The following is a 27,600-nucleotide window of genomic DNA, read 5'->3' on the forward strand; positions in this document are numbered from 1 at the left end:
ATCAATGGCTAAGCTAGAGTTGACCATCGATCCGAAGCATCCCCCGGTCTCCTTCCCTGTCCCTTCCTCGCACTTCAGCAGAGCCTAACAAGGTAACAGAGCCAAGACAAGCCTGGCTAAAGTGAAACTGCAGCATGTAGTGTTCACTCCTTGATCTATAAAGGAACACTGAAAAACACACACTCCACATTCTTCTTTCAGATGGTCTATGTGGGCTAAATGGTGCTTTTGGACGGACAGCAATCTTTAACAGATCACTTCATGGTTCTTCGCTATAATTCTCACAATGGTATAAACGTTGGTAGTTCTGCTGTACTGTAACAGAATTCAAATCTGTCTTGGTTCTTGACCACATAAGGGATTTGGTCCATTTGGAGGGTCGCCGGTTCAAGTCTAGGCACGGACCAAGTCTGGAAATTGGCCTGGTAGCTGGAGAGGTGCCAGTCCACTTCCTGTCTACTTCCCTTGAGCAAGGCAAAGAACCCCAAAACTGCTCTGGAGCGCTCGCTGTGGGCAGCCCCCCTCACTCTGAGACCTCTCCATTAATGCATGTCCATAAGATCCTGTTTGTGCATCTGTGTGTGTATTTCGGCCTATGTGTGTGTAGCATGTTCATTAAACAGTGTTAAGAAAAACAGGAATTTCCCCTCGCGGGATTAATAAAGTATAAATTATTATTATTGCTCTCATCAGATTGTAATATAATACTCTAAAGCTATTTCCACATGAGGCTTTCTTGAAAACGTTGAGATGAGGACGGCTCCTGGAATTCGACTGATCTGGTCGTTCACATGTGCACCTCACAGCGGGAGACTATCCGACTACCAAGTCGGACGGGACGGGTGGTGGGGGGGTCTTCCGAGGAAAAAGGCACGATGTAAAAAACAACAACAACAATGAGGAAGTGGCTAAGGAAGCAGCATAGTCCACTATACGACAATAAAAAGAGAATGTGTGCCTTTACATCGATGCTATGTGTAGTTTGACTGAATGAGAATACCGACAAAATAGCGGAGAAGAAAACAGAAAACAATGGGGGGGGGGGGGGGATTTTTAGCCTCAAAATTATAGCATAATGCTTCATTTAAATAAGCATACCGTCACAGCTCACAGAGCACACTGAGCGCAGTCAGGGGAGCATTGAACGCTTTGTGTGTTCTCTGTGATTTAGAAAACTTCTTTCAAAAATGAAATGTGAAAAACAAGTGAACACATCCTCCACTGCCGTTAGATGCAGCAGAGCGAACATGTCGCCAACTTTACTGAAAAGCTCAGGTGGAATTAGTGACATTCATTGTGTGAATCCTGACTGCATTGTTTAGGTTACATATTGTCAGGACCCTGTGTTGTGCATGCTAACTGTTTGGAATCACTCTTTGGGACAACGCCGTGGAGTTCATGTTAATGGTCACTTTCTCCCTTTAAAAGATCCAATGTTGATGAGGAGAATGTTCTGTACCTGGTCAGACAGACACTGGATGCTACTTGAATTGCTACGTGATGAATAAATGCCAAGCCATCAGCAGCAGCAGGCAACAAAATGACTTCCAATGTAAATGATCCACGTTTACATGGAAGTGTCCTCAGGTTCATTTTCTGTTTCCCCGACTGCTGGTGCTCAACTCCGACTGGCAGGTGCGAGGAACCTGAGCGACGAGAGGGAGAGCGACGAGACGAGAGCGCGGCGGAGGAGCGGAGAGAGAGGGGTGAAGAGGGGGGGGGGGGAGTGCAGACGTAAGGAGGGAAGAGGAGAATAAAGAGGGGGAGAGAGGAGGAAAGGAAGGGTAGCAGAAAGGAGGAGAGAGGAGGTGCAGGGAGTGAGATGCGGGGCGTCGGGGCTGCAGTGTGTCTAGACAGTATTCATGATCCATCTGTCTGCCACTGCCACGGCAACAGCCAGCGGCTACAACAAGATGGCAAACTCCATTACCACAGAAACAATTTCAGCGTCCCTCTCCCTTCTCTCTTTCTCTCCTCCCTTCCCTCTCTCCCCTCTCTCTCTGTCCTTCTCCATATCTCTGTCTGGTCTTCTGTCTCACTTCCATGTCCCCCCTTTTCTCTCTCTCTCTCTCTCTCTTCTTCCCCTGAGTCCCCTGATCCCCTGGCAATCTTGGCAATCCTTCCCTTTTTTTTCCCCCCACTCTTCTTTCTCCTTCTCTCCCTCCCTCCAACCATCCCTCTCTTCCTCCCTCTCTTGGTGTCTCTCAGGCATCACCAGCGTATGCCCATCAGCTCAGAAAATTACAATCATTGTGCAGCTTTCCCTTAGCGCTGGCCGCAGACACTTACATTAACATTCGCTCTAGACAGCTAAATATTTTAAGTACCCGACTCAGGATTCTCTCCATTGGAAATGAGTTCCCCCCCCCCACCCCCCGCCACATACACACACACACACACACACACACACACACACACACCACCCCTTTCAGAATTAAAAGAAAGGTTGTTCCTGGTGCCTTGTGGAGGAAAAGAAAAGGTAGATGGAAGGAGAAAAAAAGGGATAAATTTACAAAACAACAAAGGAGGGTTTGAGAGGTGAAGCACATTTAAGGGAGGGAGGGGTGAGAGAAAGAGATGCAGGGAAGGTAAGGAACTCGCCAGACACACACACACACACACACACACACACACACACACACACACACACACACAGAGCAGAGGATGAAAGTGCTGTAAAAAGTTTCCCCTCTCCTCCTAAAAGTTGTTGAAAGAGAACGCTGCAGCACATCAAAGTGGCCTGGCAGACAGCCATTGGAGCCCATTGGTGTCCTTCAGCCTCTCCCTCTCCATATCTCTCCCCCTTCTCTCTCTCTCTCTCTCTCTCTCTCTCTCTCTCCCCTGCTCTCTCTCCCCCTCTGTCTCCTTTTCTCTGCGTGTCTCTCTCTGTTTTCCATTGATCGTGACGAGTCGAGGGAACACTCTCATCTCGTTCCCTGGGCAGTTCTGCTCAGCGGAAAGTTGACGGAGGTGGCTGGTAGAGAGTGGGTGTGTGTCTGTGTGTGTTTGGGGGGTTGAGGGGGGGGGGGACACACACCTTAAGTTGATATGTAATGTGTAGGGACCATACCTCATGACAGAGTACAGTTTACCTCCAACAACCGCATAAGACTCTAAATGTCTGTAATGTAATCTCCAGTATAGAGTTCTGTTGATAGATCATTTTTAACATTTATCAACATGAATATCTAATTTGATTTAAACGTCTTAAGATTGCACATAATCTACTACACTGAAACAAACAAGCCGCAGGTCAGTTTTCAGTCATTTCACTCATGCCTCTTGTCTGTGTTGAGTAGTTTCTGATCTGCCACATCTTGGTTTAGTTAAGCTAAAATATCCACAACTAAGTAAAGGAGAGATTATGTTGATGGTGTAAGCTCGGTAAGAGATTGTATTCAAATGCAGCCTCTGGCGTCAGGCTCTTAATGTCCAGCCATCCAGACCGTGGTAGTCTGTCAGACCGTCAGCCACTTCTCTACTGGCCTGGACAAAACTACACTCTTACCCTTATAGGTAAAAAGAACAGAACCTGAATCAGGTAAAGGAAATGAAGCTAGATACATGTAAAGGTTTTTTTAATGTACAATGAAAGTTTTCAACCATAGACTCTGTCAGCAGCTCTGACACGAGCATGAAGACGTAGAGAGAGAGAGGGATTGCAGGTGAAGCGACACCTTGTTTCATAAACATTGCAACTAAACGTGTGGCTTGCATTTGTGTTACTTAAATGTCATCATCTGTTTCAAGTGATGTACAAAGCTATGCTTAATATACTGTATATGTCACCAGCCCTCAATGTCTGCATGTGACCGACATGACTCTAGACTCTATGTGCCCTACAGGCTAAAAGGAAACATCATCCGCCCCATTAACAGCCCATGTGTGTAGCCACAAAATAAACCAGCAACGGGATGATTTGCTGCTGATAGCGTGAATAAACCCACTCAGAAATCTGGATCACGCAACTGAGTGCCGGCCTTGAGCATCGTGCTGGAATATCTGTGACACAGCAGCGCCACGTGCATGTTTACATTTTACACAGGCTGATACACACAGGAAATATTGTCTTTATTCAATGGCAGCAGTATTAGAAAGAGGAGTAAGAGTAGGCTTGATAAGAAGTTCACAGAAAATGTTACTGCAGTGTCATATACCTGGGTTTTATTTAACCTAACAAAAGCATGCATGTTTGTGCTTTGGGAAACATAAATGAATAAAAGCTTGACTGAGAAACTGTTCTTCATTTCTAGTATAAATAACATGTTGAACTTTTGATGCCTTACTCCTAATCTATGACACATTCTTTAAATTACAAGAGCTGCACAGTGTTTATGCACTTGCATTTCAATCGATCATTGATGTGTTTTTCCCTTCAATGCCCCTGTAAGGGCGCAGTCACACTGGCCATCCGTACCGTGCCCAAGCACGCTTCAACCCTAAAGTGCCGTTAGTTTGACCAGTGTGACCGCTCCGTGCCGTGCTCAGTCACGGTACACTTCCTTGGCTTTGGCACACTTCAGAGAGGTGTGCTTCAGCACGGTTCACTTCATGCATGAGCACAAGCACGCGGGTACACAACGCTGACAGCCTTCATTATGGAGAAATCCAGACTGACTAACATGACTCAATATAAGCCACAAAGTTGCTGTCATGTTCTCTGTGTTGTTCTCCAATGTGTGGCTGAGGACTATTTCTTACATTTATTTATTTATGGCTGTGTCTGATAAAAATGGCTTAAAATAAGCCGCAAAGTCAGTAAAGTAGCTTTCAGTTTAGCTCTCTGTGTTGTTCTCCGATGTGCAGACGTGGACTCGACTTTTTTCTCTCTCTCCCTCTTGAGTCCGCCTGTTTGTAAACTGAGCACGCTTCATAAAAACATAAAGCATGCATGTGTTGCATTATGACGTTATGTACAAGAGGCCAGCGTGGGAATGGCGCAGCAGGGAGGCCAATCGTGCTTGAGTACGGCACGGTACGGATGGCCAGTGTGACCGCGCCCTAAGTCAACTTTGGCTACTCTTTAGCATGTTTGTCTGTTACAAAGATCCCGTTTATGGTGTTACATGTTGATGCTCAGTGAAGACTTGTGATTTAAAAAAAATGTGGCTTCATGGGGTAAATTTGGTACTGATGGTGGTGCAGGAGTTCACCTACACGCCACAGAAGGTCTATCCTCAAAATGTCATCCTACTCCATGGAGAGACAGTTTGCAGTAAAACAACCCATACAAGCTGACCACAGGAGCTAAATGGAATCTGCTCACTGAGGTTGACAAAGTGAGGCCAGGTAGAACAGGAAAGAGAAACAGCAGAGAGAAGAGAGAGGGAAGGAGGTGAAACTGAATCTGTTTGTATTATTTGGTGGTGTGAGGAGGAGCATCCTGAAGCACTCACAGTTGAAGATGCCCGGTGGAGGGTGCTGGGTGACCACAGGGCAGTTCTCCTCATCGCTGTTGTCCCCACAGTTATTCAGCTGGTTGCAGATCAGCGAGCCCAGACGCAAACAATTCCCATTGGTGCAGTGGAACTTGCACTCTGTAGGAAACGAGAAGGAAGGGGGGGGGGAGGGGTGAGGAAAAGGGAAGACAGAGAAAAAATATTTCTCAGCTCAACTATTTCAAATGTTAAGCTCATTCAACTGCAATCAAAGGCTTAACATTTGCATTCTGACAGCATTTTGTTTATTCAAGGACTGTTTATCTCTATTGCCTTTATGGAATAATAGGACGGCTTGATCTTCTGATTTTCTTCAGTAAACATTGAAAAACGAGACAACCAACCAACTGTGAAAAAATTCAAAATACAAAAAAAATCACCACTTGGATGGCCTGCATGTTTTATCTAAATGGTGTATTCGATTTTTTTTTTTTTTTTAAATACACCCACACACATTCACCGATGTCACTGCAATGGTAGTGCATGCAGGCACAGTCTAAAACGTGTAAAAGCTCTGATAAACTGACAGCAAAACGCTCAAACACGATTCTGTGGTGTTCTCCCTGTTATCTACACCTGAGAATGTGCGAGGTCAGGTGAAATGTTGTTTTTTTTTTTTTTTTTCCTACCTGTAAGCACCAACACAAAGAAGAGTTAATGTGTTGAAATCACACAGAAACAAGGTCAGGCGAAAAGTGGTCTCCCGTTCAAAACAACAAATAAATAAACAGCTTTTCAAACGGGCCTTTGAAGTGCCGCAGCCCCAAACCGTGATGTTCTGTCACGGTTATTAGCAAAACGCTTCTTTCCCCCCCCCCCCCGAAATATTAAAATGCCTGATTAGCACTATCTGCTAGAGAAAAAAAAAACAAGTCCAACCTATAAATGTGAAAACGAAAATATGTAGATATTTATATTTATATATATATATATTCTGCAGGGAATGAATAATCATTCTGAACTTTAATCATAATAAATGAAAATAACAACAACAAAGTGTTTGATGCACTGGAAAGCAAGGCCATGTCAGTATGCCCCGGAGTGTGATGTGTGTGGTTTAGTGCAGCCGTTTTCTGAGAACTGCACGCACACACACCCACACACCCACACACACACACACACACACACACACACACACACACACACCCACACACACACACACACACACACAAACACACACACACACACACGCTCTGCAGACAGCAGAACTTGGAAATGGAACTTGAATGATAAACACTCACAGGCACAATTATTATAAATTCTACACAACAGCTTAAGAAACAGCTACATTTGTTTGGGTTTGTGTCAGCCCACACATTCAGTGAATTGTATGTGCTAATTTTTTATAGTTCAACTGCAATTACTACAGTTTAAAAAAAAAAAAAACATATTTAGATTGAAATTATTAATACTTCTATTATATCATATATTTTATTATAAGGTCCTTGGATATGATTCCAGGAAGCTTTTTTGAAAGAGTGCTTTCACTAATGTAGTAAAAATGATGCAGCTGAAGCAGAAATTGTGTTTAGACTGTTTAAAACATGGACATAGTCTTAGTGACAGCCCCCATTCGATTCTGAAGAGGTGTTCTGAAGCTGAACGAAGGAGGTAGTCATATTTGCAACACTATCTCCTAACCTAACCTTCAATTAATCTCGTAATATAGAGAAGTTAACGCTGACTCAAAGCCTACTGGCAAACAGCTGAAACGGGCCCACATGTATGTTTGACAGTCGGAGGGCCCTTTGACCAAAAGATTCATAGTAGATACATGCAGCCATCACCATTGATAATATCACCTTGGTCATTCCATCTGGATACTCATGAGCAATGGACTTCTTGTCTTGTGAGCTTACTAGTGAGACCAGTTGCGGGAAAAAAAAAGGACTTCAGTCGGAAGTTGAATACGTAGTCCATGGACTTTATAAAATTGATGAACAGCCTAGAAAATAACGGATCATCTTTGGAACCAAGCAGCACTGAGAGAAGGTTTCATAATAAAACTCCTTTACTCTTTCTGGAGGGAGACAGAGGCCGTTTTCACATAAAGCACTCCTGAAGATATCTAGATCGTTTCAGAAAGACTGCTCTGTACATTCACCTGGCTGTTCACTTATGTTACAGCAGGAGACTATCCCTGTCAGACAGGAGGGGGGGGGGGGGGGGGGGGGGGGCGGGGGGTTTCCTGAGGTAAGACGCGTCTAAAAAAGAATATGTGGAAGAAGCGGACGAAGTAACAGAGTCCACTATACGATGCTATAATGAGAATATTTGCCTTTATATCAACGCTACTTGTAGGTCAACAGAATGACAACATCAACAAAAGAGCAGAGAACAACATACTTACGTGTCAAATCAAAGATTATAAAGAAATGTGTTTGTGCAAACTTCAATGAAAGTCGAAAGACTTAACCCTGAAACTTTTATATAACACATGAAAAACAAGGCACAGAAAGATATAATACAACACAATGCGCCACATTGTGGACAACATCGTTGTTTTTGTGCCTCCTGCAACTATTTCTCTGCTGTCACACAATTAGATTTGAAGAATGAATGATATAGGCGAGTGATGCTGCTTGAGAATAAACTTCAATCTAAATGAATGAAACACAAACATGTAGGGGTGTCTCAATAGCATAAAAATCAAATGATTGTGTTACCTATTACAATACCACGGCAACAACGAAAAAGTCCAAGGCACCCAGTACTGGTTAATGTTTTTTTTATTTTTAAATACCAGAAATGCTAGTCATGAAACATGTAGTTCACACAAATCAGTACTTAATTTTAGGGCCATTATTGAGGCAGACAAAACTGAACTATCCCTCTGTAATATTCATTCATGTATGTGACAAATCGCAGCCACACTAGCTGGGACTGTAGCCACGCAGTAGCTTCTGTTAATGGGCCATGCTCTGCCCGCTCTACTACCCAGATGTAAACAAGCACAGTGAACAGAAAACCTGTCGCAGGGGGAATTTTGATCAACTGTAGAAAATTGAGATGAAAATGTATGTCGGCTGTGGCAGGTTAAAGTGGCACATCCACCTGAGCGATGCAGAAGCACACTGAGGAAGAGCATGTGGATGTGAAGCGTAAGGAAGGACCGAAGGCTAGCTGTGTTAGCACTGCTAACGTTAGCCACACTCTGCAAACCAATAACATAGTTTACCCCCAGACAGTTTTTTTTTTAAGATATTGTGTTGAATATTGATGGTTTTTGGAGTGTGGCTGCTGTGTCTCAGTCGGTAGAGTCGGTCGTCTCTCAACTGGAAGGCCGGGAGGGGGGTTCGATCCCCAGCTCCTGCAGCAACATGTCAGATGTGTTCTCGGAAATTTTCTCCCGCTGTGTTGTCGGCGGCGTATGAGTGTGTGAATGGGTTTAGTTACTTCTGATGGCCTCTTTATATAGCAACCAGTGCCATCAGTGTGTGAATGTGAAGGTGTGCGCTGCTGTGTAAAATCACTTTGAGTAGTCAGAAGACTAGAAAAGATCTGTGTAAGCTCAAGTCCATTCACCATTAGACTAATCGTTAGTCTGAATTTAGATGATTGTTAAGTCATCCCTAGTCAGAACATCACACTCCTCATTGGGATTCTTCTCCATGAATTGTTCTCGTAGAGGAGAAGGTAGAAGAGGAAAAAATGATCCTCAACAGGAAAAGAGGAAGCGCACGTTTTAATCACATTAATCAGTTTGGGAGGTTGGGAGGCGTGTTCTGTTGCAGTGAATCAGCACACCATCCCAGACAGCTTGTACCTGAGCGTGCAACACAATAGAGAGAGACACACACACACACACACACACACACACACACACACACACACACACACACACACACACACACACACCAACAAACACCTTGCAGGCCAGATATCCCAGTGTGAGTCCTTCCGATTTGCCCGGCTGGCAGTGAGCAACCTAATGACAGTGCACATTTTCTCCCTCTTCCTCCCATAACAAGAACAGCTTGTTCTACTCTTGTCTAGACTGTGATGGGGGGGGTGGGGGGATGGGGGGGGTTGGGGGTGGGAGGCAGGAACAGAGATCCGATTCAAAGAACAGAGCAGCATGACCGTTCTTCGGAACAAACTCTCTCCCCTTCTTCTGAGTGGCAATTAGTGAAGCCTCAGTGGCTTGCCCAGCCTCTCGTCTTCTCACTCTGTGTTTCATTTTGTCCAATGTATTACTCTCATCGTCTGTCTAGACTCCTCTCCGGCCCGTCCTTTCCCGGTCCTATTACTCCCTGTTACTCGCCCGTCTTGTCTTCTTCCCCTCCCTCCATACTCTCTCTGTGCTTTTGCTCTTTTATCCATTCTTGATCTCCTCCACTGTTCTTCTTTGTCACCCTCTCCAGCAACGCTCCACGCAGTTGTAGGCAGACTACGCAGATTACGTTGTGTCGGCTAAAGGAGCTAAAAATATTGAAGTACGTGGATGGAAGGAAAACTGTTTCCTTGTTCGTCGATTGTTTTGTATGTGATGTAATAGGTCAACCGGAAGAAGGTCTGTTAGTAACTACCTGAAAGGGGGCACATCGCCACCTATCTTCAGTGAACTGGACATACTTCTGTACCCGAACTGCAAAGGCTCTGTCCCCTGTTGTGACAAGTCAAGTTTTAGAAAACTACGAAAAGGCCCTGCTGGAAGATCGTAGGCCGCTGCAGTGTGGCTCATAGGGAGTTAGCAGATCAGCAGATATACGGGTGGGTTCTGTTAAAGACAAGCATTTGCAGCTTCCATGCATACATGATCACACCAGTTGCACATTGGTCGCATGACATGCACGTCATCACCCCATCCCGGACTCACCTGGAAATTTGAACAACAGCGGGCTGGCGGGAAAAATTCTCCATAAAGTTACAGTTTGCATTCAAACATGCTGCTTACTCAACATATTTCAGGACATTTTCAGGAGTTTTGAGCGTGTGTTTATAACACAATTACTGAACATTTTTCTGCTGTAGGTAAGCACTGACACCGGGGACAAACTTTGCAGGCAAACTAAGCCAATCCCATTACTGTACATCATCATTTGCATTACAAGCACTTTCCCACTGTCTCTCACTCTCTCTTCATCATCTCGTTTGCCTCTCATCTCCGTCTATCTTTCATCTCCTCTGATGTTCGTCTGTAAGTCAGACAAGCGGTCAGCCCAGTCTGCCTCTACACGCGAGCACGGGAAAAAAAGTCTGCTCTAGGGTGAAAGACGAGCAGGAGGAGGAGGAGGAGGAGGAGGAGGAGAGGAAAGGAGAAGAAGAGCAGAAAGAAAACCGGACAGATGGCGAGGCAACAAAAGACAGGAAGAGGAAGAGAGGGAAGAAAGGGAATAGGAGAGGAGGAGAGGAGGAGAGGAGGAGGATGGTGATGAGGAGGAGAAGGCTGGGAGTTGATGATAAGATTGTGTGTATAATAAGAGGTTTGAGAATGAACATGACACTAATAATAAGATGAGACAGCAGGGACATGTAGGTATAGGATGAGAGAAAGAGTCAAACTAAAATCTATACCCATATAACATACCGCTCTGACCTCTGTATTCTGACACTTGTAAAGTATGACGAGACGTGTGATATTGACTCTCAGCCGGCTCATTCTTTGAAAAACGAACGTTTCCCATCAGAAGGTCTCAAAAGGAAATCTTTCTATTCGAAGAAATAAAAAGCCGAGAGACATAGACGTTTTTTTTAATTTTTTTTATTACTCCTATTTCCTGTTACTTTCAACTTCTGCACTCTTCTCTAACAAGAAGAAACCAAATCCCACGGCGTGGAAGAAAACTGCTCATGCAGACTCAGACAGAAAATGTGTGACGTGAATTGCACTTTGACAAATGTGTGTGAGCGTGTGTGTGTGTGTGTGTGTGTGTGTGTGTGTGCCTGTGATATAACAAAGTGTTGTAGTTGTCGACTGCCAGTGACAGACTGGGGGACGGATACGTGTTTCTTGCTCTGTGTGTGTGTGTGTGTGTGTGTGTGTGTGAGTGTGTTTTTGGGTATGTGGCTACCAAAGTGTCCTTGGGCGTCTGTTTGGATGTGTGTGTGTGTGTTTCTGTGTGTGTGTGTGTGTGTGTGTGTGTGTGTGTGTGTGTGTGTGTGTGTGTGTGTAAATGAGAGTCAGTGGGCTGCTGTAGCTGCAGTCACAGCTGTCAGACCAGCAGCATGATAACACATTAAAAAAGAGGCTGTTTATGTCGTAACATGCTGCGGCACATTGCTCATATAGTACAGCTTGTATGATGGCAAGAAGTAGAGCCATAAAAGGAAACATGGACCCCTGCATGTCCTCCAGTCTTAAAGCTAAAGTCTCTCTATTTCACCATCACAGTGGACAGGCTGCAGGAGTCCCAGTATTGATTTTCAATCTGGAGATTATACTCGGCCTATTTATCATCAATAAGTGCTGTTTTTAATGTTGGTATGAAGATTTAAAATAAACGCAAAGAGTTTGTGTGTATGTGTGTGTGTGTGTGTGTGTGTGTGTGTGTGTGTGTGTGTGTGGGGGGGGGGGGGGGGGGTAAAATATACATTATATTAAACATCTTAAGAGTTATTGAAGCTTAGTCTTAAAAGGATTTTTGGAAAGCACCATTGCAGGATGTCAACCGTCGGTCAACCTGCCACTTTGGTTAAAATGGAAATGTCTTATAAATATTGGATTTATGAGTACAACATTTGGTGAAAAAGGTTTTTACTGACCACATGAAATACATCCTCATAAATGAAGCACAGTCGTCATAGTTATTTAGGGTCTGTGCCCACTAGCTGCGTTTTTTTTTTTTTTTTGCATGAGCAGCGACTATTTTTATACAAAACCGATTCATCCTTAACGAAAAAAAACCTCCATGGCGTCGGCTGTTTTTTTTTATCAAGGCCCCCCCCCCCACACACACACACACACACACACACACACACACACACACACACACACACACACACACACACACACACACACACACACACACACACGGGGCTCTCACTTGAAAACAGTTCAACTTTTGGATCATCAATGTCGCTTCTCCCTCACTGGCTAATCAAAATCATCAAGTGTTGGTACTCATGATAACTACTTTGTCAACATCAATGGCGGAGGAAAATCTAGACCTTTAGCTCACAAGGTTTATTCATAGCAACCAGACAGGTCAGGTCACCTTTCCTTTCATTGTTTTAACGTTTTCTTTTTTCAAAATATCCTTGAATAAAAAAATATTAAACAAAAAGAGCAATTGAAAACTGAACAGAAAAGCGGAAGTGCCGCGTGGAAAATGTTCGTAACCTAGCAACATTAAGTGCCAGCGAGAAAAGCTCTGAAACTGAGGTCCTGGGTGCTGCCAGTTGTTAGCGGACATAGGCCTTTAATTCAGACACCCACATTACCAGAAGAAAAAATCCTTTTGTTGATACATTGACTTGTCTTGTAACTAAACCAAACGTCAACATTTCAGTATTGCAGCATGAGCAGGGTTCTACAAAAGTGCTGACGCTCTCATCAGCCTCACCGTTTATCCACGATGTCGGACATCTACCCCACATCGGCAGTTTCAGAAATTAAAAATGAATAAAACTAAATGATCCATCTTCTCGCTAATGCGTTTTTAGGAAGTAAAGAGGCAACAATCTTATTTTAAGTCGGTTTCATAACCAGCTTAAAAAATTGCTCACAGGAGCATTTAAAATGCACGGTTTGTTTCTTCGACACCTCAAAGGCTATTCACATCCGTCTGTAATGTTGTACTTTGAATTTTAAAGGGTTGATTGAATTATGACACGTTTTTGATTGACTGTTACTGAAAGTAACTCAAAGCAACTTTTAGTAACTTCAAGTTTGGGTGAGTTTTGGCAACCCCCTGTGGACGAAGCAGTACAGCTTACTACTCTGCTGAACTTGTCGTGTGTGCATGTGTAAACACTGTTTTCTGATGATACATCTCATCTTGCCTTCCTTTATATGTCAAACATATCACTACATATGAATCTTTAATTAAGGTAATCCTGTTCCGGATGCTGTGATTTGCTCCATTTAACACCGACCCTCCAGCGGCAGTGACAGACATTGAAGGTAATAATATAAAAATCTCATTCCTGCTGCTATCTTTGCTGCTTTTAATGTCATATAAAGGCACAAGTATTCATATCAGTCTGCTTCATTAGCAGACTCCTACAGTAGATGTTAATACTCGTTAGGATGACACTTGTATCTTTGTGATACACATAATGGATGTTGGTAACATCATCAGTTTATCTGGATATAAACAAGGTCACTGTGAGCCACTTTGCTTGTGATAGTACTAACTCTGGTGCAGAGTGGCTCTGAGAGCAGCAGCCGAAGCTGTAGGCCTTCAAACTGGGAAACACAGAATGAAAACAGCAAATCAGTCTGAACATTATTGAACACTTGTTTAAACGTGCTTCACCAGGTTCAGCTTACTGGTCGCGGAAAGTTACAAACTCATGAGCTGATTGTGAAATGATTATTTGACCTAATTGAGATGAATTAAAACTCGAGGCAGCCGTGAAGCTCTCATGTTAAGATAAGTAAAATGGGATCAGGCTCGGTTCTGGAACAAACTGACTCAGGGTGCATCTGAGATTAAGGGGGGTGCAGCTACTGTCCAGTAAAAAAATAGCGTTGTTGTTATTTGTCCCTCATGTGGTCGCTGGTGAACAGACAGGTCACGTGCACCTGTCACATGACCATCAGATCATGGATGTAGTAAACACCATCTGAGTCACTGTTGTCCTTTGAAAGCCTCGATTACTTATCGAAAAAGTAAGTATTGTCATTGTTTTGCATCCATTTAACCAGAAATTGCAGAAATTTAAATCGAGGGTGTAATGCGTGCTTTTGCGTCCTCTTAGAACGGGGCCTGAATGGGATTGAAATGTTCTGGAGTATATGATATCTTACACCTCTAAAGCACAGACGACATAAGCAGTGCATCACAGTTATGTCTAATAAATTAGATCTTCAGTCTGAGGAAGAAGACATGCCTGCACACTTGCTCAAATGCCACAAAAGTTTACGACTGAAGGAGACCGCTGGTCAAAACATTGTGATTGTAGCAGTATTAAAACTTTTTTTGTAGCATTTGAGCTATAGTGCTGGCATTTCTTCTTCCTTATTCTGTTTTTTGCACTGCCCTGCACCTATGTGATATCACCCTTTTTCTAACAGACCTTCAGTGCCAAGCAATAGATTATCAAGTGCGTGTCAAATTGCATGACATGATTGAGGTTTATTTTACACCATTTGCACTACTAACATGTCTTTTTTTCTCGCTGGCTCAAACGACTGAGCGCTCTCGTTTTGAACCCTGCCGGGGTCTGCACTGACTCAGTGCATGTTCATGTTTTAGCTGCTTCTCATAGGTGTCTGGTGCATTCTTTTAAATCATGCAAAATGAAAAGGATATGGTAACGCTAAAATATTATAAAGCAATGAGAACGTTCTGGGATTGGCAGTAGCCTTTGGCTTATTATGAAGGATGAAATATGAAAAAAAAAAGCCTTCTTTTATGACAGGCTCAGTGTGTATTATGAATGACTTCAGTTTAAATCATGCACCAGTGAGGAAGGAAAAATAGAAGAGGTTTACCCACACGTATAAAGGGAAAAGTGCACACTGCATCAAGGGATTTGCTGTTTCTTTGCTGTAAGGTTTGATGTAAAACATCCGAGTCTGAAAGGTGCATGTAAGACGTTCAGAGAGTCTCTTTATTAGCACCGTCTTCATACAGGTGCAACACAGATGTGATGTATAAATTAGACGCTGTGTTTAATGTGATTTTGGAATTCCCAAAATGTTACAGGGAATATTCTCTAATGGTTTTAAGATGTTCTACATGTTTCATACAGACAGATATGCTCCTCACAGATGTTCTCATATAACTCATACTTTAAATCTATATGTTCACCCTTTCAGTAATGTTTTCCCACAGTACGCTTATGAAATATCATTTGATTTTCATTATTAATTCACGTACAATAAACATGGATTAAAAATGCTGCTAGATGCTGCAGATCAGAATTGTGCTCTGCATTTTCCATGGCAACTGTGAATTGTCTGTGTCAGTCTGCTTCATGTCCCCATGGTCTCCATCAGTCTCTGTATTTCCGTCGTTTCTCTTGCTCTCTGCTCCGTCTCTGCCCTCCAGCTTGCATCCTTGATATGAGGCGAGCAGCAACTTTGCAGGGCACTACCGTAATAAATGTGTTGCAGATGCGTCTGTGAGCCATGACGGATTGGGGCATCTTTCCAACCTGCTGCCTCTGACTCACTCCTTTTTTTTTTTTTTTTTCTTTCTCCTCTACGCTGCTCCTCCTATCCTCTTGTCTCCTCCTTTTTTCTTCCTCTCCCTCAACTCGACTCTATGTCTCCTTGCCTCATTCTGTCTCGTCACCTCTTTTTACTTTTTATCCTTTTTCCCTAATTTCTTCTCCCCCTGCCCGGCCTCACCCCTCTCGTCTCTCCCCCCCCCCCCCCACCCCCCCCCCCCCCCCCCCACCCCCCCAGCTCTCCTCTCTTTGGCTGGACCAGGATAATTAAGTATGTCAGAGTTCTGCTGACTTGGCACAATTGACAGCCATAGTGAAGGGGAGGGAGAGATACAGTGACAGAACGATGGAGAGAGGAGAGTGAGACCTTCAGGCTGTGTCTCCTTTCTGCAGTCCAGACAGTGCATCACTGCTGCTCTTCTGTGTGTGTGTGTGTGTGTGTGTGTGTGTGTGTGTGTGTGTGTGTGTGTGTGTGTCCTGGGCATGGGATGTGGATGTACTCGTGTACGCCTCAGGGTGATGAAGTCACGCTATATGGCAGAATAGTGTTTTAACCCTTTCTGTCTACTTTGTCTCGAGGCCTCCTGCTGCCTCCCTGGCAGAACACACCGGACACTTCATCATGTGGATTATCCCACATGTGAAGTGATGAATGGAAGAGAAAAGGTGATTTAGAAAATGCTGAGACAGGACGCTGGTTTTGGTCCGTCGCTAGCGTCGGTCCTATGTACGGAGGCTACAGTCCTGAGCTGAGCACATCCGTCATGCATCAATCTCCTCCCCACATTTCCTCTCTTCCTTCAGTATCAATAAAGGCAAAAGGCCAAAAGGTTTCATACGGGTTTTGTCTGTGTGTGTTTGAACCACTCCCTCTACAGCTATGATGGTCGTTCCATTTACCTTGGAAATCGGATCTCAGAGATGGGAATGACATCACACCCAATTTAACCGCATTCCAGTTGCACGTCGGCTCCTCCAGGAGTACCTTCGTTTTGTGGGCTAATGGTGCTACGATGACAAACAGATAACCAGTTCAACTCTGAACTGTTTTCAGATGTCTATCAACTCTTGTCTGCCGCAATCACTCACAGACACTTACATAGGGTAGAGGGTAGAGGGTGGAGGGATTGTAACTAACCGTTTAAGATGAAAGGGGTGTGTCCAATGAGAGAATTTGTTTTAGCCTGAAAGTCTGCTCTGAAAGTCGCATAATCAGCCTTTCACTTACAGCAAAAGAACTCAGCGTACATACAGTAAGGCCACTGTTTGAACAATTGATTGTCTTGGTCATTAAACGGTTTAACTGCCGTATATTGCGCCCTACTGTACACTAGCAGTGTATTCACTGACATGGCCGTAAATTTTTACAGTCCGTCACTGTTAAGCAATATTTCATTGTGTTTATAAGGTCCCATAAAAGGGACCCTGTGGAGTCGCCAATCACTGACGGTGCTTTGGAGGAGAAGTTTTTAAACTGCTCAGAGAGAGAGAGAGGTGACGTAGACATGTACAGAGCGGTGTTCTGCTGGTTGATCTCAATCCCAACTTGTCCGTATTATAGCTGGATGAGTGGCACAATGCTTCAAAATATGATGATGGAGGAACCCGTAGAGTGTTGTGTCGTGACACTTTTCTCTGTGTAGTTGTTTGGATGTATGTTTAGAATAAGGAGATAAATTATTAAAACTTGAAAGGCCTCTTGGGGTGGCAGCTGGGTGACAGATGGGTCAAACTAACAATCAAGGGGAACCAAAGGTACAATGCTGTGTGAAAGCAACCAAGAGTAAATCGTTGACCTCTTTAGTTATGTTGTGAATATTAAATGCAGAATTAGTACGTAGGTATTTATTTAAAGAGGACATGTTATCCCCCCTTTTCCATCATTTAAAACAGTCCCCCTGTGGTCTAAATGAAACATCTGTGCTGTGCTTTGGTCAAAATATAACATGAATCAAGCACCCGAGGAGGTTTGTGACCCTGTATAAACCAGCTCTCTCAGAACGCTCCGTTTTGGTGTGTGTGTCTCTTTAAATGCAATGAGCCCCTCCCGGGACGACATCACTCCTTTGCTAGTGAGAATAAAAATGGCCGACCTGCACAAAAGTTTTGCTCTTGGCTCGGGTTGGAGTCCATGGGTGGAGATATCAGGGAGGGGAGGGGATTTTTTTTACCAGAATCCCACTGTGACATCACAAGGAGAGCAAATCCGATCATTTTTCTCTGTGTTGTAAGACTTATGCAGACCACAAACAAAGGACTGGATGGGTTTGTTTCACGTTTTGTGTGTCAGTAGACACTCAGGTTACCCAAATATATGTTCAAAAACACTGTGAAAGTGGGTTTTTCATAATATGTCCCCTTTAAACACATTTCACAACCTAAACCATGTTAGTTACTGCTGTATGCCCAGGATCATTAATAATTTAATGTATTATTTCTAAGTTGAATTTGGTACCCTGCATATGTAACTGGCACTACTGGGTTACTGGGCGAGATTGTCACATTTCGACCAAGGCCGCTCACCAAGCTGCTTTTTTTTGCAAGCTGGAAGTGAAAATGTGCAGTTTTCCTTTAACAAACGGAATTTGTTGTCAGTGTTTATTGAATGTATTGTCATTTATTTCTTTTCAAAACAGTCAGCAGATGCTTTGACATCCATACCACCTAGACAGTCAAGGGGACAGTCAATGCCTGATGCTTTACCTCACTGAGGTGAAGCAGCGGACACCGGAGGTAGCCACGAGCATGTCCTTGTCTTCTGATGTCACCAGATCAACCTCATGCTGAAATAAGTTCAATAATGTGAGAAAACTGGGATGACAAGAGTTAACGCCTAAGTCTCCCAGTCCCGTCCTCTATACTAAAAAAAAACGGTATCAGCAAGTACACTGATACTTCCTGTGGAGGGTCTATGTACTGTATGTGTGTAACACGCAGAGGAACGCATGATGTCAACTTGACTACATAAACACATCTCACTAAAAGAATCTGCATTCATCATGCAAAAATGGATGAGCCATATGAAGGCTAAAGTTTATTCACACATTTGTTAAATGCTGCTGTAGAATTCAAAATACTCAGGCAAGAGTAAATTTAGCTCCTCCAATTATTTTGGATTGGTTTCTGTGGTTGCCATGGTCACATGACCGGTTGCAGCAGTGGCGCTGAAAGAATCAACACAGACAGCAGAAGCAGGTAACTGTTTAAATTTACAAGACCTGCAGCGTGGTATGTGTTTGCATCCTCTGTCGATGTTGAGCCTGAGCAGCGAGGTAAAGCAGGATTGACAGCAGCACTTATCACAAAACTTTGTTGTTGAATACTCAATTCTGATTGGTCAATGACTGCATTGTATGGCTGTTATTCTAAGTTGCAGACTGCTGCTATGAATAGTAATTTTCTGCACACGCAGTCATGATCAAAGACTCTGAAGGACCTCGTCCGCTCTCATCAAGCTGCGGAAATAAGTCGGGTTCAATCAACATCAGCCTGTTCACCACGGCAAAAAAGGAAAGAAAGACAGGAAAAGTCAAGAGAGGAAAAAAGAGGAAGAAGAAGAAGAACAGCACGTGTGTGAAGGAGGTGAAGAAAAAACACAAAGAGCTTGATGTCAGAGAAACCTTTACAGTGAATGGAAGACCTGAAGTAAACACTTAAGGCTTCTTTGAGGAGTTCCAATCTGGTTATGAAGCCGGCGGATATTTATGTAGTTCCCTGTACAAGACCTACAGAAGCAAAGACACCATCAGCCTACAGATGAACTATTTCTATATCGCTATTATTAAAGACAGACGGACACAGACAGATTATTCATTTCCTAAATAATTAGCCGTCTAATAAGAGGGCAGAATGGAACTCCAACAGAGATCAAGACCCCTCCGCTTCCCCTCCGTTTTGCTCATCCTGTAAATAGTAAAATGGTATATGGACTTGAGCTTGTATAGAGCTAGTCTTCTGACTACTCAGAGCACTTTTACACCACAGGTCACACCAACACATTCACACACTGATGGCAGAGGCTGCTTTGTAAAGAGGTCATCAGAGGTAACTAATCCCATTCATACACAATCATAAGGCGCCAACAAAACAGCGGGAGGAGATGTGGCTGCTGGAAGCTGGGGATGGAAACCTTTAGACCTTCATTTGAGGGAAGACAGACAAACTGAGCCACAGTCGGGGGTCCCATTCTACGATAACAACCAGCTCACTTTAAAGAAATCCGCCGGTTGATATGTGGGCGCTGCCGTCTTGTTTTGGCCGCAATTACTGTGGTGGCTTCTCAGCGTCTGCTGCTGCCCCCCCCGCCAAAAAAAAAAAAAACTCAACCATCCACTAATGTGTGATAAAATGCAGTGTCATATTACGCTATACTACAAGCTAGTTCGCTCAATCAATAAACTCCTGCGTTTAAACATCACAGATTAGTTGCATTGTGAAATACGTTTACAAATATATCCATTAAGACATTTTTTTTTTTTTTTTTTTGCCAATGTGATACGTCACTGACAATTACATGCAGCTCGTACAGCACCTGATCATGCTCGCTAATAGAGGAACGTTATACAAGACCTTTAATCAAGACGACTGAATATATACATTTTTTTCATTACAAAATAAATAAATAAAACTTTATTAATCCCTGATGGAAATTCTGGTTTACACTCTGTTATTTTATAGCCATGCTTCTCACAACCATAGGCCACACATGCAGGACCTGTGGACATTAGTGGAGAGATGTCAGAGTGGGCGGGGCTGATACAAACTGCTATGCAGAGAGCACACCAGAACGGTTGGGGGGTTCAGTGCCTTGCTCAAGGGCAGCAGCTTGGCAGTACCCGGGAAGTGCCCTGGCACCTCTCCAGCTACCAGAACAACATCCGTATTTTTGGTCCCCACCAGGAGTTGAACCGGCGACCCTCCAGTTCCCAACCCAAGTCCCTATACAGACATAGCTCCTGCCACCATTCATCTACATGAATCACTAATAATTATTCTATTCTTGTCTTGACCCGCCTCTGAAGAATACGTCCAGAGTCTATCCGGTCGTCTGCATGGTCAGTGAATGTATGTAAAGAGTATTACCTCTCATCTCGTCACCACTGTTGAAGTCTAATCATGATCCCTCGCACAATGTTTAAGGAAATCAAATGGTTTCTTCACTGATTGCAAAGAGTCAGAAATGGTGGATCTCTGTTCGATTGAGATCAATAAAAAAAGAAGAGTTCATTATTTCAGCACTTCAGAGGTAACATGTAGCGCATGGTCTAACATTTCATTTTGTCGATTTCAACCCTTTCAATAACAGGTGAAGTCTGTCTCTTCCTCCCTCTGCCTCTGCTGCTCAGAAATATCTTTTTTGGAACAAAATGTTCACTTCAGCATCACGTGACGACACTTTTTTCTTTTTTTTCTCCAAAAAGAAGACAGGAACTGTGTCCTCAGACTTCTCTTACAATATATTCGGTGTAGTTTGACTGCTTGATTCCAACCCCCTTGTGTTCACAAAAGGATGAATCCAATTTTTGCTTTCACACTCACATTCTTACACAACTTTGTCAGTCTGTATTAACAAACAGCACGTTTTGAATACATTCATCAGTTTAATATACATCCTGTGTAATTAGATGGGAATAAATTGAGCAGGGGCTGACAGGGTGAGCCCTGCTGAGTTAATGGCCTCGGTTTGCACTTTATGAGGCCTTGAGCTAATACATTATCGGGCTTACATGAGTCTACATCCATTTAGATACAAGATGGATGATAACTTTATCATGATGAAATCACCTGACGGCAATAATGGCGCAGTATGACCTAGCCCTCCTCCCATTTTCTCCGTGCACTTTCCTCCATAACAGACTTATCAGCGCATAACTCAGATGAGAAAGAAAATTTGAAAATGTTGCCTGTGTGTGTTTTGCAGCTTAAGGTGCTGAGAGAGCATCAGGTTAATATTCACTGGTTAGCGTCGACAGAGAAAAACCTCATAAATATGTCCTCAGGTTGCCTGCTCACTGTCGGCTTTAACGCTCTGCCCACGCAAACGCCCACACACATGAATAAGGTACAGGCAACACACGCACACACGTGCACGCCACACAGACAAGTACACGTGAAACACACATGCTCACGCAACCGCACGAAAAGAAAATACCCATCCACACACATGCTCACACACACACGCCCACACGCTACCTAGCCAACCTAGCGAGGGATCTCAGCAGGCGGGCAGGCAGTGCCGACAGGCTGAGCCAAAATAACGTCTCAAACTCAGTAACCTCAGCCATCATATCAACAACTGAATCAGAGCAGATAGGCAGTCTGGCCGGCTGACTGTTCAGCTAAACAAATCAAGGCTGGTTAAATGAACACCCAATGAAAAAGACATGTCCTTGCTGTGCAGAGGAGACGGCGGCCTGTGCAGGAGATGTTTAAGAAAAAAAAGGGTTGTAAATCATTTTCAGACGCTGTTGTCTGTCATCATCCACTTTGTTCAATCAGCCGTCTGACGCATTAAGGAGAGAGGCGAGAGGAAAGGCCTGTGTGATAAACTGTGAATTGAAAGATGTGTTAAGCTGACACGGAGGGTCTGATGAAAGCTTTCATCAAACTGTTGTATGGGAAATGTAGGAGCCAGTTTATTCTGGAGCATGATCAGCGTTGCTTTTTTTTTTCCAGCTTTTTGCTGCTTTAAAAAAATGTGTTTCTTATTTTTTGCACTTCAACAGGGTACTGCTTCTTTCAGAGATGTTTGATGTGTTATTTTTAAGACAATGCAAACAGACTTTTTAAAACAACTATTCTGAACTGTTTGGTGTTCTTTTTATTATTATTATTATTATTATTATGTCTTTATTACTATATCTGATTGAGCGGCTGTGCCTCAGTGGTAGAGTCTGTCGTCTCTCACCGGAAGGTCGCGGGTTCGATCCCCGGCTCCTGCAGCCACATGTCCGATGTGGCCCTGGGCAAGACACTTAACCCCAATTTGCTCCGGCTGCTTGTGAATGTGCATGAACGGGATTTTTTTCAATACTTATGATTGAACACTTTAAATAGCAACCTCTGCCACCAGCGTGTGAGTGGGTGTGAGTGGGTAGGTTTGACCTGCGATGTAAAAGTGCTTTGAGTTGTCAGAAGACTGGAAAAGCGCTACAAGCTCATCAGAAACAATAAGTGCCTTACCAAATCAAGACAGACATATAATGTAGGAAAGAGTCACAGCAGCATAACTCGATTTATTACCAAATCTCCAGACACGCTGACATAATCCGACAGGTCCACTAGTTGCATTTACTCCTACTCTGACATCACCAGATTGATTCACTAAAGGACAACAGAGCCCCCCGTCTCTTTGCCCTATCCCATTCATTTTGAATTGATTCTATTTTTTTCAGCAAACACACTGATATTTATCTCAGGAGAAGTGCTGTTGTGCATCTCTGTGTGTGTGTAACAAGCTGAGTGGAGGTTGTGACCTATGCCCATCTCTCTGATGCTCCCTCTAAATAGCAGGACAGCTTTTGACCATGGAGGTAAGACTTTTGACCAGGTTTCAGTTGGTTTCTGGCACGGTCACTTTTTTTGTGTCCTCAATGTAGGAATGCTACACCTGTGTGCCTGACCTTCTCTTTAGACCAATACATAGGAGGGCAGGAAGGTGGGCACAAGTTCATTTACTATTTCCCCAAAGTGAGTGCAGCAAAAGAAAACACTTTGGCCCTCACTTATCAATCTGGTGTAGAAACCAGCGCGGGTCTGGGTGTAGAAATCATCGTAGGACAGCGTCCATGTGGGACCTATGAAACGTGCGTATCTGGCTGATCACGGCGCACGCATGACCGGGTGTTGATAAGTGCGGCGGCTGGAAACAATCGTCATTTAAATACCACGCCCCTATTTATTCACGGCTCAGCTCTCCTCGCCCCCAGAGTTTACGGCATGGAGATACGTAACACGGCAAAGAAGAGAAACGAGATGTGACCTGAGTGACATCATAACAGAGAAAAGTAAAGAGGAATAACATTGTGTTGTCTGGCAGCCTGAAATGTAGGATTAAAGAGCTTCAGAAGAAATTCGCCTTCATCTCAACAGCGTTGGTGTGGATAACCGAACTCCAGCTGAGTTTTTAATAATTAATTTAACATCCGTGTAACGTACATAATTTAGGCTATAATATAATCAAATGTTTATACTTTTGGTTTAAAAAAGGTGGTCACACCATACGATCGCTACAATATAGGCTAGTTTTGCAGGTCTTAAAAGAAGCAGCTCCCGGACCGGAGGACGTCAGCCGGACCCCACCTGAAATGATCCCAGATCGTGGAGCGAGTGGCTTCTTTCATCAGTCAGCCTCACTATCAGGCACAAGTGGTGCAGGCGAATCTGAAGGTCTGATTACTTCGGCTGCACTAACGGGCTCCGTGCTCGCCATTTATGAGACTTTAAAAGAGATGAATGAAAACCTAAAAGAGATGAATGAAAACCTGAAAGAGATGAATGAAAACCTGAAACGTCCTGCAACAAATGAATTAAGTGTTTGATCAAACGCTGTGCAATGTGCACTTCTCATCCGATTAGCCTACTTTCCAAACTTAAGAATTTAACACTTACATAAAAGAAGGTCCTGACTCCGTCTTACAGCCCCCGGATTTCTTTATTCGTTATTATGTCACATGTAGTCTCTGGCCTATGTGCGTCTGCTGTGCGCAATAACGCACGTCAGCGTATTTATTATTTAAATCTCCGGATCAGTTATTATCTAATGTTAATGTTCTGAATTCTTAAATATTTCATATTTCAGAAGCTAAAAGTTGTCAGTACAGAGAGCAGCCTCTCTAATCTTTAATCTTTAACGTAAATCGATTAAACAAACATTAATTCATCAAATAAAACACACAACTAAAGAAATCACCTGACAGCTCGCGATGCTCAACATTATTTAAAAAGTGAGGTAGCCGACAGAGATCGTTAGAGGTGGAGCGTGATAGAAAATTCATTTTAGATATCTCATCTAACAGTAAATCTGTGAACCTCTATCTGCCTTTCGTGCGTACACGAGCTGAGACCTGCCGTGGGATTTGAGCGTACCCTCCGCTCACGTCCAAAATGATAAGTGCTGAACTTTGCGTGGAAATGACCGTACACCCATTCTTCTGCCGTACGTACGTTTGATAAGTGAGGGCCTTTGTGTGTGTTGTACGATAAGGCCTTTAGTGTAAGTTCATCTTCCTCTTATATTATATATATTTATATGAAATGTTAAGGTGATCATTGTTTTAAAAATGTTACACTGAGGTCAGAAGAAACTATTTAAATGAAGGGTAACAATATTTATTATGAGCACAGTTTGTGAACCTGCCTGTCATAAACAGTCTCACACACCTGGTTGAAAAGCCTTACAGAGCTGCGACTGAAGTAGTTCTTACTCAGATGTTTGTATTGAGAAAACTGTGTCCGGGTGTCATGACACAGACTGCAGCGAGAGAGAGAGAAAATGGAGTGTGAGCGAGGAGGTTGAGTGCAGCTGGACTGAGCTTTGCTGCTATCTGAGGAATCAGAGGAATTTAGGGAGGGGACACCGGAGCATTAATGTGAAGGCTGCTTCACAATGTAAGCGGCCTCAATGCAGCTATTGACTGCACAGAGCTGTGATGCACACACACACACACACACACACACACAGACACACACACACACACACACACACACACACACACACACACACACACACACACACACACACTCACACACATACACACACATACACATACACACACACACACACACACACACACACACACACAAAAGGAAACAATCAAACGTCACACATTCCAAAGCTCAAATCCATTTCTTCATGTAGACACAGACACAAATAAAAATGGTCACAGTAAACCACACACACACACACACACACACACACACACACACACACACACACACACAGACATTCAAACTCACATACAGATGATTTGCCTATTTAGGTCAGTGTAAACGTGGCTGGGTGGATGTCTGACTGACTTGTAAATAAGCTGGATGGGGAGTAAATAAAGGAGACAATATCAGACAGCAGGCAGCCATGCACATAAAAACAAGGTAAACACACAAACACACACACACACACACACACACACACACACACACACACATTGTGCAGCCAAGGTTGCGTAACAGCACATACACACACTTTCGCCTCAAAAACCTGAAACATCATTAAGCATTTGTAAATTCAGACACACACACGCTCAGACACTGAAGAGGGAAATTAGGAAGGGATGATGACTCACTGTGTCTGTCTAATTTACTGTGATTCTGCCACACACACACACACACACACACACACACACACACACACACACACACAGGCAATCGTTTTGAGTAAAACCCTGTCATTATGATGAATAAATATGAATGCACATATGGACACATTCACACACACACACACACACACACACACACATGCATTCAATTATCATTGAATCGTAAATACTGTAATTTTGTTGGCCGAACATAACTGCACACATGCATGGACTTAAATACACCCACGTTGAAAGACAATGACAGGAATGCAATTATCTTGTCATACATCATGCAATTATATCACACTAATATGGATACACAATCTGCACACAGCCTGAGCGACACGCACGCACGCACGCACACACACACACACACACACACACACACACACACACACACACACACACACACACACACACACACACACACACACACACACACACACACACACACACACACACACACACACACACACACACAAACGTGTAATTTTTAAAGCTGTGACTTAAACAGCGTTCTGTTGTTGGACAATCGGAGAAGCTACAATCTCCCTTTATGCCTCTGTAGACATGATGTCTGTGCATCGTCTCATGGTCAAAGTTTCTGCGGGCATGCAGGGTCTCACTGGTACAATACAAATAAAAACTTCTCACTTATCAACTTCAGTTTGCTGAAACTGGAACAAGCTTTATGTATACAATAATTCTCAGTTATTCCTCACATGCCCTCCGGAGTGCTCCGAGACCAGACAAAGACATTTAGGCATCGAGATCAAGTCAAGACCAAGACCATAAACAACATGTAAGTTATTTGTTGTTTTCCGTCTTATCTCAGCAATGACGTGGAAAAATAGCCAATCAGTGGTGGCCTTGACTGATCTCAATTTAAAATCCGGAGTCCGCCCAGTCCGAGACTGAGACAAGACCCAGTACAAATTCTTTTGATTCCAATGGGACTGAGACCTTCAAAAAAGTGGTCTTGAGACCAATACCGATCTCAGTTACTACAACACTATGACTTGAAGTTCACATGAAATCAGGGCAGATGTATTCTTCATGATATTTAAGTGTTTTTAGGATATTCTTCTGAAAGACATAAAGAAACGTTGCAGACTCATTCTGAACTCTGGAGCATAATATATACTTTCGTTATTCTGTCTGTGTTTGAATGTTCTCTATGTGAGCAATATAAGCTGTAAAGTCACATCGTTAACAAGTCCCTGCTTAACTTCCACTTCCAAAGGAAACACTTAAATATGCTAATATTAATAGCTCTCTTCTCACAGTTTCATTTAAACTCAAATCTCAACTAAAATTCATTTTTTTCTGTTCATTTTCTCAGGTGTACCTGCATAAGAAATTTTTATTTTTTTTTAATTATCACTACAAATGTTGTATTCGGATGATCTTTCAGTAATAAGGTAATTCAGTTTTATGTTCCTGTAAATTGACACGGACTAAAAGCGCAGCTCTGGAGAGCGTTACGGTCACTGGCTGTTTGATCCATCACTGAGAGATGTTCCATTACCAGTTTAAAATCAAAAAAGTGTTAATTTTCTCTTTCCGGTTCCTGCTACTCTGTTGTT

General features: G+C 43.2%; 1 protein-coding gene across 1 annotated transcript in view; it reads right to left on the minus strand.

Moving 5' to 3' along the window:
- LOC132983415 (low-density lipoprotein receptor class A domain-containing protein 4-like) overlaps positions 1-27,600 on the minus strand; it is a 223,958-nt gene that overhangs the window by 110,178 nt on the left and 86,180 nt on the right. Inside the window, exon 4 of the mRNA XM_061049705.1 lies at positions 5,397-5,537. Coding sequence (XP_060905688.1) covers positions 5,397-5,537 — 141 coding nt within the window. The remainder of the gene's footprint in view (positions 1-5,396; positions 5,538-27,600) is intronic.

This window comes from Labrus mixtus, chromosome 11 (assembly GCF_963584025.1).
Source record: "Labrus mixtus chromosome 11, fLabMix1.1, whole genome shotgun sequence".
NCBI classification, from domain to species: domain Eukaryota; kingdom Metazoa; phylum Chordata; class Actinopteri; order Labriformes; family Labridae; genus Labrus; species Labrus mixtus.